The sequence below is a fragment of the Camelus bactrianus genome, chromosome 25 (assembly GCF_048773025.1).
Source record: "Camelus bactrianus isolate YW-2024 breed Bactrian camel chromosome 25, ASM4877302v1, whole genome shotgun sequence".
Classification (NCBI taxonomy): domain Eukaryota; kingdom Metazoa; phylum Chordata; class Mammalia; order Artiodactyla; family Camelidae; genus Camelus; species Camelus bactrianus.
Genome location: NC_133563.1, coordinates 8,272,464 through 8,285,510, shown reverse-complemented (window position 1 = coordinate 8,285,510; position 13,047 = coordinate 8,272,464). Strand labels below are relative to the sequence as shown.

General features: G+C 38.0%; 1 protein-coding gene across 6 annotated transcripts in view; it reads right to left on the bottom strand.

Annotated features, from left to right (window-relative positions):
* VPS13B (vacuolar protein sorting 13 homolog B) overlaps positions 1 to 13,047 on the bottom strand; it is a 627,348-nt gene that overhangs the window by 44,308 nt on the left and 569,993 nt on the right. For all 6 annotated transcript variants that reach the window (XM_074352634.1, XM_074352630.1, XM_074352633.1 and 3 more), the window contains 6 exons: positions 5,669 to 5,932; positions 4,908 to 4,991; positions 4,555 to 4,730; positions 3,963 to 4,133; positions 3,404 to 3,605; positions 2,075 to 2,263 (listed from right to left, as the gene is read on the bottom strand). In XM_074352634.1, the coding sequence (XP_074208735.1) occupies positions 2,075 to 2,263; positions 3,404 to 3,605; positions 3,963 to 4,133; positions 4,555 to 4,730; positions 4,908 to 4,991; positions 5,669 to 5,932 (1,086 nt within the window). The remainder of the gene's footprint in view (positions 1 to 2,074; positions 2,264 to 3,403; positions 3,606 to 3,962; positions 4,134 to 4,554; positions 4,731 to 4,907; positions 4,992 to 5,668; positions 5,933 to 13,047) is intronic.

Below are 13,047 nucleotides of genomic sequence, written 5' to 3'. Positions count from 1 at the left end.
GACAGTAATGACTGACCTCACATACTGCTTTCTTGTGCTTCACCAGTTTAAAGTACTTTATGCATATTAACTTGCGGAATCCTTACTACACCCACATGTGGTAGCTACTACTATTCCCATTTTACAGAAGAGAAAAAAATGAGGCACAAATTGGTAAGCAACCTGCCCAAGGTCACAAAGATAAAGAGGGTCTAGGGCTTGAATTGAGAAACCATGCACTCTGGTTTCATGGTGTTGCTCTTAACCACTACATGTATCACCTCACCTTCTTACCACACTGTATGAGAAACTGATGCTCAGAGACGGTATTATCTACCTAAAGATACCCATCTAGTAAGTGGTCATGTCAGAACAGAACTTCTCCAAGTGTGGTCTGCGGATACCTGGAGGGGATGGTCTTTGAGATCCTTGCAGGGGCCCAAGGTCAAAACTAATTTTACAATAACACTAAGATGCTATTTTTTTCACTCTAATTTTTTCCTGAGTGTACAGTGTAGTTTTCCAGAGGCTGTATGACATATGATGTCAGAGTTCTTATGGCTAATGAAATGTATGTTCGTGAATTCTTGTGTTTAAAATTTTCTGCTTTAATTTCTAACTTGATAAAAGTCAATAGCTATAATCCACATAAACAAAAGGTTTTTGGAGGTCCTCGGTATTTTTCAAGAGTGTAAAGGGGCCCTAAAACTAAAAAGTTTGAGAATCACTGCTAAAGAATAATGAGATATAAACATAGTAATACTACATTTTCAGCAGTTCATTCATTCACTAACATTTATTTGCATTTGCTGCGGCCACTTTGTGAGATGCTGGAGGCACTGGGTGTTTGACTGTATATCATAACTTCTTCTCCAGGTTTTGATGGTTTTTCTCAACTTACAGCTATTCAACTCTGGGTGATTCATGCCTACAGCTCTTTGCCATTTACATCCATGTTACAGTATTTTGGCCGGCAGAGCATAAACATGTGTTGCCCAGACAACTTGGAGGAAATGGATACCAGCCTTGAAGATTGCAGACCAACTTCTTTGTATCAGAGAAATTTATTTTTAAAAAGTCATCAAATGACCCTAACTTTTCTCAAGAGGCTCTTCAAAGATGCCTGTCAAAATCTAACTTCTCCCCAGAGAAAGGTCATTCTGAATTACACCACTCTGATGAAGTATGCCTTCTTTTTCTGATTTGGGACAGCTAAAATAATGAAGATATTCTTAAGCACAGCATGAGATTTCTACATGGTACACGTTGATACTGTACTTTCACACATCCAGTTAACTGTGATTTGTTACTATGTTACTCAGTTTAATTGGTTTTCATATACTACTTGAGAAAAAATTTATGCTGAAAGGCACATACCATTTGTACTTAAATAACTGATTAAGTATGTTTTTTGTATTCGTATCTTTACAAACATGGGTACCAGTCCCTTGTTCAAGAATACAACTCCCAGAGGGGAAGAGTGTAGCTCAGAGGTAGAGCACATGCTTATTAGCACGCACAAGGTCCTGGGTTCGAACCCCAGTAACTCCATTTAAAATAACTAACTAAACCTAATTACCTTCCCCCTCAACTAAAGATAAAAAATTTTTTTAATTATAAAAAAAAAGAATACAACTCTCTCTCATAATGTTGGTTCTATGGGATCCACCTCATTTTGGTCAGGACGCCCTTTCCAGGAAAATAACCTTTGCTGCAGGAGCCTTTGTCTTTTCACTCAATACTCAGAATGTTAGCAACTCTGCTTCCTGCTCTAAAACAAGGAGGCCAAGTACAATTTGTGGATATTTTGGAGTAGATTCATTTTTCCCCCACATACAATAAATCAAGTGACTGCTGAGTGTTCTGAAATAGAGTGGTTATTGGATAAATTATGTGACACAGCTATTATCACTGGTAAAGGAAAAAAGAAGACATTGTAAAACAGAGAGGTCTAAGAAATCACATGTTTCACTGTTATAAATTGTTTAGAACAAGTAATACCAAAAAGGGGTTAAAGAAGAAAAGTGTAGACTCATTTTAAACAGGTTGAGGGGATGGCACGCTACTCCCCCCAAACCACAGACTCTGATCCTACCTTCTGATGTCCTGGGAAAGCACCAAGTCTGATTTCAGCATCAACAAACCCTTCTTCGTCCAATGACACAACTTCACCATTACCTCCATCTTTCCACTTGGGAGACGTCAGGTTATGGACCAGTTTAATTGCTACTGACTTGTGCACAGTGTTTGTATTTGCCCAGTATATTCCAATTTGAAAAGCTTCCTGGAAAAATAATGCCTCAATTATAAAGTATTTTTCTTAACTTTGATATTTTTACCTCAATTCGTAGGAATTTTTTTGTGTGTTATATAATTGATCTACTTAGGCAACCAATCCCTCTACAGTTTTCTTTCCTTTTTTTTTTTTTGATAATGGCAACATACATTTTATTTTAGTTCCCAATGCTTTCTTTGCTTCACAATGGAATTCATATTTATGGAAGGAGGGAAAAACATCAACCCAAACTGCTTCTGCCTTGTAAATACCAACGGCTTAAAACCTGAAGGTTTCATTTCATTTGACAAGAGAATAATATGCAATATTAGGTACATGTAGGTCAACATTCCAATTCCATAAGGTAACATCATGTGATTATTAAAAAAAAAAGGAAAAATGCAATTGAATAAAGATGTTTATAAACTGGAGGTCAAGAAAAAGTACTCTCAAATTGTTCCCTATCAGGAAAACACTTTATTTAGGAATTCCTTGTACTCTTATTTTCTTACAGATTTATGTGTCTTCTTGAACTGGGCTAGCCTTATCAAGAAAGCTCTCCTGTGATGGAATATAAAATCTTCCTGTGAAATTCTGTTTTACAATGAGATTTTTCCTCTGTGTTAGCAATGATTCTATGTTGCTATTATCGATAACGGGGGGGGGGGGGCTTCCATGGTTACGGACAGGTAAGTCCCCTTACAAAGGAAAAAGGGCCTTGACAAAACCAGTTGTTCAGAAATCTTTAATTCTTACCCACCTTGCAAATCTTAAGAGAGTTTCTGCAAAAATCACAAAAATATCTAGGGGGTGGGTTAGCACAGAATATGACTCTGTATTCTTAACATATTCTGAGTAGGCCAGAATACTTGTCAAACATTCTGTACACAATGGAAATAAGCCTGTAACTAGTAAAGTCATCAAATTTAATGATAACTCAAGCATGAATACTGCTGATGGGAAGAAAAAAAAAACATACGAAGTATCTCTGAATATCAGAGAACATTCCATACCCCTTACACATGCATCTAGGCGGACAGTTTTCCACAACTGATTCATTCTGTTAAGAACATAAATGTAACCTCAGAATAAAAGCTGGTTGTTGAAAGACAAGAATTCATATTAGTTAAAAAAAAAAAGTTACAGTACCTGAAAATTAGGGGGGATAATAATTTTGCCAGCAGGAACCTGCAGAACAATCTTCTCTCCTTCAAACAGCCAGAGGTCCCACGTGGACTGATTGATGAGCAGGGCCCAGGGGAGCAGCTCTATCAACAAGGTCCTCACATACGGCTTCCAGGCTGACAGCCTCACTCGCATCGGGCTGTCCCACTGACTCAGCTGTTCGTTCCTGTGCCAAACACCACATCCAAGAGACACAATGAAACGCGATGACTTCAGGATTCATGAAACGTATTTAAGAATTCCAGACACACGACGCTCCAGTATGACACTTCACACCAGAGTCATGCAATGCTATGCTGCGTTTGCATCCTGGAGAAAGGAACTTTTCATGCAATTACGCTCCAGGTTAGGAAAGAAGCAGTCTACAAAACGTATCTACCAGGTGATAAAAGGTCAGAATCTGACACATACGTGCAAACATCTTTTTGAAAACATTTTTATGGTATCTAACATTTTTGTGAATGGTCATTTATTTCTTAAGATTGGGAAATGTTTGTAGAAAAACAGCACTGGAGAACATTACCTGTCAGCGTCCTTTTTATTATAGGGCCACACAGGTTGAAGGGACTTTTCTGGCCCGTAGAATTCATCAAGGATCTGATTAAGTGTGCCTCCAGGGTGTATCTTGGTGGCTATTTGCTTAATGAGAGATGTTGAAATGGGAACAGCACAATGTGAAGGGTCATCTTCTTCTCTAGGAAATGGAGAGAATAAACAAGAATGAGTATTAGATGCATTACAAACCAATGCTTCCTTTTGTGAGACTGAGTCAATGTTTGGTGATTTAGGGGTGATGACACAGTTTTGGGATGATCTGGGCCATGGCCTTTCCTCCCCAGTGCTGGGGTGAGATCTCTGTTCATTTTTTTATTCCACTACAGAAATTATGTGTCAATTAAATTTTCTGATCATTCTTATTTATTTCTAAAGGGGCTGAATTTTATCTTAATGTACAGATGAGAGTAAGAGAACACTAGGCAGGGCAATTTTACAATAATCTTCTTATAAGATAAGGAATCATACAAAAAAACTCCATCCTCCCTTTCCCCCTCAATAGGACAAGGTTATTTTTTGACTGACTCTCTTTTAGGAAAACGTAAGGACTTTTCCAGTACCTTGCTTGAAATGTCAGGTGATGTACAAGGTCAGGTTCTATGTTTTGCAGTGGTTTTTCCTGTCCTTTTCCTGGAATAATTTGTGTTTCACTCAATCCCAGACTCCTTTTCTCCAAATGTATGATAATGGGGTCTGGAAGATGACTCCTCATGATAAAAAGAGGGCTGAACACAATCTATAAAAATAAAAGGACAGAACAACTTTCATATTTGCTTTGTTGCAGTATTCCAGCTGTTTGATGCTGAAACAAACTTGTAATAAATCTCTTCTCTGGGTCACTCTGACCTTAATTTATTTCAGAACAGGAAAGGTCAGAGTCATATACCATATTTTAGGATTGGAAAGCACTCACCATTCGCTGTTGCACTTGAGAATTGGGTTCTAAAGTCAAAACTGTGCACCAAACATAAATAATGGAACTGTTTGAAGATGGCACCTGCATATGAGATAGAAAAGAATCCTATTAAATACTACATGGTTCACTAATTAATCAAAATAAGGCACAGATATGATATCAGCGTGCAGGATGAAAAAAGTTTAAAGTTACAGAAAAAAGCCATTAAAGAATAACTAAGGAAAAGCAGACTTCATTATGGCATCAAGTGAATGTGCAGTGAGTCAATGGGGCCAATTCCTTCCAGAAAGATGAAGGGATTCGTATGCAGAGAGGCTGATACAAGCATGAGTGGGAGAACGAAAGACAGGACTTGTCCTTTATGGGAATGAAAGTGATGATGGTGGAGACTGAGAGAGAGCTAAAAAAAGTAGCAGATCACCACAAAGATTCTCACATGGGGAGGACACCTTTTATGCCCTCCCACCCCCTCAAAGCCCTGGTGCATCAGAATCTTTTTCAAGATATAACTCATCTCCATCTGGGAGGGGTAGAGTCTTGGCCATGAGAACTATGGGAACTAATATAAATGTGTTGTTGTGGGATAGGGAGGAAAAAGTTTGAGCAGTAATATTCAAAGTGATTTTTTATTATTTCAGGCATCCCCTCTTCTGTAGAGATCCCTTCTTAATAAATTAAATGCTGCACTGAATAAAGAGCATAATGAGAAATTTTACATTTTAAACCTGCGCTATTTTAGATTGTATTACTTCTCATACCTGAATGACAATGCTATACTCAGGGTCCTTGGATTCCAGGCACACGTCTCTCGACCAGTCTTCATCTCCTTTGGCCTTCACACACAACTCAGTCAGTTCACTGTTTTCTAGGATGTATGAAGGCAGTTTCTGTTTGGCTGTGAGGCAATCAAAATGTTCTCGAACCACAGCTTGTCCATCTTGACCAATGTAATGCTGAACAACTTTTAGTTCTATACTTTGAGACAAGTAACTACAGATGATCTGTCTTCCACAGATGATAATCTGGAAAAGACAATCAATCAATCAATCAATGAGACTTCATCTATCTAGATTCCATGAACTGGAGATACAGGCAAACCTTGGAGACATTGAGGGTTTGGTTCCAGGTCACTGCAATAAAGCAAATATTGCAATAAAGGGAGTTACATGAATTTTTTGGTTTCCCAGAGCATATAAAAGTTATATTTACACTATACTATAATAGATGGTGTGCAAAGCATTGTCTAAAAAAATGTATATACCTTAATTAAAATTTTTTTGTGCTAAAAAATGCTAACCATCATCTGAGTCTTCAGTGGACTATAATCTTTTTGCAATAGTAATATCAAAGATCAGTGATCACAGACACCATAACAAATATAAGAAATGAAAATGTTTGAAATATTTTGAGAATTAGCAAAATGTAACACAGAGACCTGAAGTGAGCAAACACTGTTGGAAAAATGGCTCCAACAGACTTGCTTGATGCAGGGTTGCCAAAAACTTTCAATGTGTAAAAATGCAGTATCTGCAAAGTGCAATAAAGCAAAGTGCAATAAAACATGGCATGCCTGTATATAACTGCTCAGAGTAAATGATGTTGATTTTAATGCAAAGAAAATGAAGCCATTAGCTTATTTAGAGAGTTCAAGAAGAAAAAGAGGCTTGGAAGGAGGGAAAGGATTTTGCTTTGGTTATGTTGTTTGAGGTATTCAAAGCACAGACAGGTAGGCAGGATCCATGTCCAGCTAGAAATGCTGGTCATGTACTTGAGAGTGAAGGTGGGGCTGGAGATAAAAGATCTCGGAAATCAAAGCTTTGCACAGACTCTTTATCTGGAAAAGAGGGTGGAGGCTCAAACCCAGCAACTGACCAACACTGTCAGGGCAGACCCAAGGTGAGAAGCAGAGTGAGGGCTAGAGAAGAAGTGTGAAAGGAAGAGAAAGCAGGAGAAATATCTCTTCCACTGGTAGAAATTGAAAGGATGATGCAAAATTTATTCTTATGCAGTGAATGCTTTGAGAAAGCAAATCCTTCTGTAATGTGAAGAGAGAACTTTCATATACTGGATTTCCTTCTTTGTGGAGGTGAATCAGGAGAAAGCAGTGTTGCTGAAGTCATGAGAGAAGAGACCAACAGGAAGTGGTGGTCGGTGGTATCCAACAAGGCAGCAGGCACAAAGGATGGGGACTGAGAACAAGACTTCAGTTCTCATAGCTGAGATAACAGTTGTGATCAGTCCATCCCCCGAGGCTGATTCCCAAGGGTTTATTGTACTCATATGCAATACAAGATCTCTGCATAAACAGATAATACAAACCACTTTTAACTCAGAAGTCTAATTATATTTTATCTTACTCAGGTTTTTCCTATACTGTGGAATCATTTATCTTTATAAAACACACAGAATTATCCATTAAACCCATGGATTATTCAAATTTACATCCAGCTAAGCGTATAGTTCAGAGTAGGCCTTAAGAAATATCTTTTTAGGGGGAGGGCATAGCTCAGTGGTAGAGTGTGTGTCTAGCATGCACAAGGTCCTGGGTTCAATCCCCAGTACCTCTGTTAAAATAAAACAAAACAAAACTAGTAACTCCCTCTCCCCAAAAAATAAAACTAAAAATTAAAAAAGGACACAATATATCTGTATTAAAAAAAAATCTCTCTTCAATTGGTGGAAATTGAAAAGATAATGCAAAATTTATTCTTATGTAGTGAGTGCTTTTTAGAAAGCAAATCATTCTCCTATATGAAGGCAGAACTTTCACATACTGGATTTCCTTGTTTGTAATATTTTCCCAGGTTATAAAATAGTAATAAGTAATATACAAATATAGCATATTTACTGGTCTAAGGATATGATGGTTACTTTAATGGGTTAACTTGAATGGGTTACAGGGTGTGCAACTGGTTAAACACCATGCTGGGTGTGTCTGGGAAGGTGTTTATAGGTGAGATTAATATTTGAATTGGTAGACTCTCCCTAGCATGGGCGGGCTTCATGCCATCAATCAAAGACCGGAAAGAACAAAGAGTCTGAGTGGGAAGGAACTTCACCTGCCTGATTGCTTGAGCTGGTCTTTCCCAGCCTTTGGACGTGGACTGAAACATCAGCCCTTCTTGGTAAACTGGTCTGCTGGCTCTTGGACCGAAACTACACATCACATCAGCTCTTCTGGTTCTCCAACCTGCAGACGGCAGACCGTGGGACTGTGCAGCCTCCATAATTATGTGAGCCAATTTATAATACATCCGTCCCTTTCCTTCTCTATGTGCATTCATATGTACACACACACACACACACACACACACACATCCTATTGGTTCTGTCTCTTTGGAGAACCCTAACACAAAGCATTTTCACAAATTATCTTTTATTCTCACAGCAACCACATAAAACAGGTGCTACAATGACTCTTCATCTTAATAAGAAAAAGGAGCGGCACAGAGATTCTGAATAACTTGCCTGATATTACACAGATTGGCTCAGAGTCTGTGTTGATAATCACCATGATGTTCCATATTTCAAAAAATTAATCTCTACTAATTAATAAAACATAGAAACCACACACAAAAAAAGGAGAATAAAGGCTGCCCATCATAAGGTAAATGTGGCCAAAACCACTGGTTCCATTCCACACAGCTGGTCTCCCCTTTCCCCTTGCTATTAAAATCCCCAACTTGGTTTAGGTCTCAAAAAGCAGCATAGCACCAGGGCAGGTGGCCACCTCCCCCGGCCCCCAGAGCTGCACCAGAACTGGTTCAGGCCAGTCCTGCTCATTATATTCCCTTTTTGTCAATGATGAGTTTAGAGGCGAGCATGGAACTTTGTTTTGGTTAATAACATAAAAAAGGAAAACTGGTAAAAATGTTCTAGGAAAGATTTCACTCCTTGATAACAAGCGTGACAATTTGAGAAGAGAAAGCCCTCCTTTTCTCCGCCGTGAAAGATGTTATGAGAGGATAGTCAAAGCTTATGCAACCATCTTGAGACCAGGAAGACAAATTCAAGAGAACAGCAGAGAAGCAGACACTGCACTGAGTTGCTTAATTAACTAAACGACACTGAACCTGCCTTCTTCCTTCTGGTTACATGAGATAATACTTACACAATAGGAACATAACAGTATCTGCCTCATTAACTTGCTAAGAAGATTAAGAACCCTATTCTGTAACTTCACGCTGAAAGCATCCTAAGTGATACATTTTCCCATGTCGCTAGGAATACTCTGTAACCATCATTTTAAACAAAACTATTATTTAACACAAATAAATGTAACTAAGTATTTATGAATGAATTATTACTCACCCAAAACAAGTCTGCTAGATTAATAGACCAAAAACTAAGGTCATGTTGTTGACTAGCATTATTTGAATAGTGAGGTTTAGTACTTTCTTAAACATTTATTTTCTAACTACCTATTCCTTTGACTTTTCTTTAGAAGGAACACATCTGTAAAAACCAAGCTGTGCTTAACTGTTACATTTCCCCTAGGTCCCCTGGCCATTATTATCTTTTAAAACAATGTTTTCAAAATAACAAACACAGAATTCCATTGAACTATGAGTCCCACATTTTCTTGAGCAAATACTAGGGGCTGCTAGACACCATGAGAAGCCTTATGGTGCCACAGTGCTGCCTAACTTCGAGTAAACAGTTGAAAGTTGGGGCAGTATGTGACTTGGTTCTTCTTCTGGATGTGCCCAGGCCTGGCAATGTGTGCTCACTGCCTTTGCTCAGAACCTTTGAGCCCCATGTGATTTAGGAGAGAATTTGGCTGTCTCTCACAGAAACCACAGAATCTCCACAACCATCTGGGACTCACTTTGTTTAAAGACAAAGATCCTCTTGGTCGGTTTTTATAGTTTCATTTTCAACTAAAAAGCCTATTAAATAGGCTTTCAAATTTGATAAAAAGAAAAACCGTTAAAAGTGGCCAGGGAGGGAAGGCTGCTTGGATGAAGGAAAATCCAAAATGGCGACTCCTTGGAGTGGGGTCTTCATGGCTGCTCCCACATAGGGTTCAGTGAGAGCCATGTCTGCTTTTCTTCAGAGTGGCAACACTTACAATGCCGTTATTTTGAAAATTATGGTTAGAATTTCAAGACTAATTCATCAGTTGAAGACAGCTTCTTAATTTTTTTTTAATGTCGGCTTTCTCTTTAATACACATTTCCAGGTTTCACACTTATTCTCCTCTTTCCCCAAAGCCACAAAGATGTGTATTGAAGATTTCCACATATGATTTTACTTAGCAGGTTTCAGAACTCTTATTAGATCAGTGCCAAGAAGAATAGTGATATTAAAGAATAACTCCAGAGTACCAGATGCACTGGAAAATGATATCTGAACCATGATTAAAAGTGCATGTATAAAGATACAAATATGTATCTATATATATGCATACATTCATATGTACATTTAAGTTTTTAGAGGGGCAAAGCTTTCCTCAATGAAGGGATGGAAAACATGGACACAAATACGTGTACCTAAGTAGTTGTGTAATTTACAGAGTTCCTGAGAAACTTTACAGTGGTCAGTTTTCACTCAACTGGGGAAATGAGAGATGTACAGATAACCAAATGCCAGTGTTCAAACAAGCCTTAGCCAGTTCTCTGTTGTCCAGTGGCATATTGACGTGGTTAAGGTACATCAGGGAGCTGCACACACTCAGCTCCCCGAATGGGGATTGGTAGTTAGGCAGCTGCGGTTTATTGCAAATTTCCAGGCCCAAGTCGGCAGAAGGAGAGAAGCCAAGTCGTAAGGGAGGCAGGAATCCACGAACCTCTTCTGGAAGCTTGGTTCCTCATCTTCCTTCCTAACCAGGCCAATTGCAGAAATCCTGGGTCTCTGATGTAGCTTCACTACAGCTAATCTGAATGTTAGTTAATCTACCCTGAGCATTAAAAAAAAATCCAATTTAAAAAGAAATAATATATTTTTACCTGTGTGTGTGTGTGAGAGAGAGAGAGGGAGAGAGAGGGAGAGAGAGAGAAAGAAAGAGAGACAGAGACAGAGAGGGGGAAAGAGAGAGAGAGATGAGAGGCTGAAAAACACCGTCTAGGAAGCATTTTCACAACACTGACACATGAACAGTTGGTTTGAGGTTGGCAGGGGTGCTCTGCTGAACCTCGTATTACCCGAGTTCCTGATGAACCATTTTCCATTTGCTTCCTTCTAGGTTAAGTGAATTGCTGTTTCTTTGTTCCACTTTTCCCTGCTCTGCTCAGTTTTAAAAATGGTCCTAATGCAGAGCTCAATTTCATCTGATGATAAGAAGTGCTAAAACTCAAAATATAAGTTACGTGCATATCTGCCTCCCATGATTGTGGGAACGTAAAATGGACTTTCCCAGTTCCTGTAGGAGAAGAAGACACTTCCCTTCAAAGAGGTAAATGCTCTGGGAGTGAGGATTATGCCTCTGTTATTGCTCTCCATATAGTCCTTTCCTGCCTGGCTAGATTCGACTTTTTTTTTTTAAGAGTATTTATTATAAGCAAGGTAGAAGCAGAGAAAGGTGTGAGAGGCATTCCCCACAGAAAAGGATTATGACCATTTAACAGTACAAATAACATTTGGAAAAGTCTTGAAATGTAATTTGGCACCAGATGCGTTAAAATCTACAGTGATGACATTAACAGCGAGAGTGATTACAAGGATTCCTTCAACTTCCAATGTATGGAAATTTTTCCTCGGTTCTGATTTGAACACTTCTTATAAACATTTAAGATTTTACAAAATGCTAATGGTTTGAAAAATTCAGGAAATCAGCAGAAGTTTAAGGACAAATATACATTGAGCTATTTAAAAGCTTAGTATAGCCCAACAAGACTCTGGTAAGACAAAACAAAGAATTTTGTCTAAGGAATAAAGTACATGTTTTTAGTTTGGGAATGTGCATCAAGCACCACAAAAACATTCATACTCTTTTGCTCAGGTAATTAAATTTTATAGCAATTATTTTAAGGACAGACTCAGAAATTTGGTCATATATTAATATACAAAGATAGTTATTTAAGGATTTATTATAGTGACCAATTGAAAATTAACTAAAAGTCCAACAACAAGGAAATGTCTAGATATGATTTGATATGCCATATGATAAATCATTATGCAACCATTAAAGGGATAACTCGAGAATTCTAGATAATCTGAGAAAATAAGCATTATATACTGTCAAATGAAAAAATGAGTTGAAAAATGTAATTACAATCTGATCTCACGTTGGCTAAAAAATTATCAGCACCGAAAAAAAGAGCAGAAAAAATACACTAAAGTAATAACAGAATATATTTTTTGAGTGGTAGATTTATGGGTGATTTTTACTTTCTTCATAAGACTTTTCTGTGTTTCCAGATATATTTTGTAATAATTAATATAAAAATAACTTTGTGAACTAATATTTATTGGGTAATTTCTTTTATAAAAGGAATATGAAGTATAGAAATGTTAAGGCATTTGCCTAAGGTCATATAGGTAATAAGTACTAGGGCTGAGAAATCTTTTGTGACCAGAAAAAAAAAGTACGTAAAATTTTGTGAGAATTTAAAAAAAATGGATTTTTCACAACTAACTTTTTTGACTTACGGTATACTGTCGTAATAGTTATCTGCTCAGGTACACTGTATATATTAATTTATCCCTGAAATTTAATACCATTTCTTGAAAACAGATAATATTGGTGGCAAGATGAGGCATTAATATAGAAACACAAAAAAGTCCAACTAGCATTACTTGCGCCTGGGAATATTATTGTAAGTGCACTAAAATTTAATGGGTTATGACAGTGGGCCAGGAAGGACCCTGCCATTCCACTGATTTACTGGTAAACGTTCTAGCAACCACATGCCAAAGAGCTGAATGAATTGGGAAGCTGTAAACCAGAGCCGTGGTAGACAAAGCACCTGAGAACTTGTTAGAAATACACCTTGTCATGCTAAACCCAAGACCTACTGAGTCTGGAATGCTGAGGGTGGGACTCAGCAATCAGTTTTAACAAGTCCTCCAGGGGATTCTGATCAATGCTCAAATTTGAAAACCACTATCCTAGAGGGAAAGAAACTAAGGGGAAATACGCTAAATCTTCCCCTGTTTTTGGAGGGCCCTAGTACAGAGGAGAGGTAACAAGTTGTGT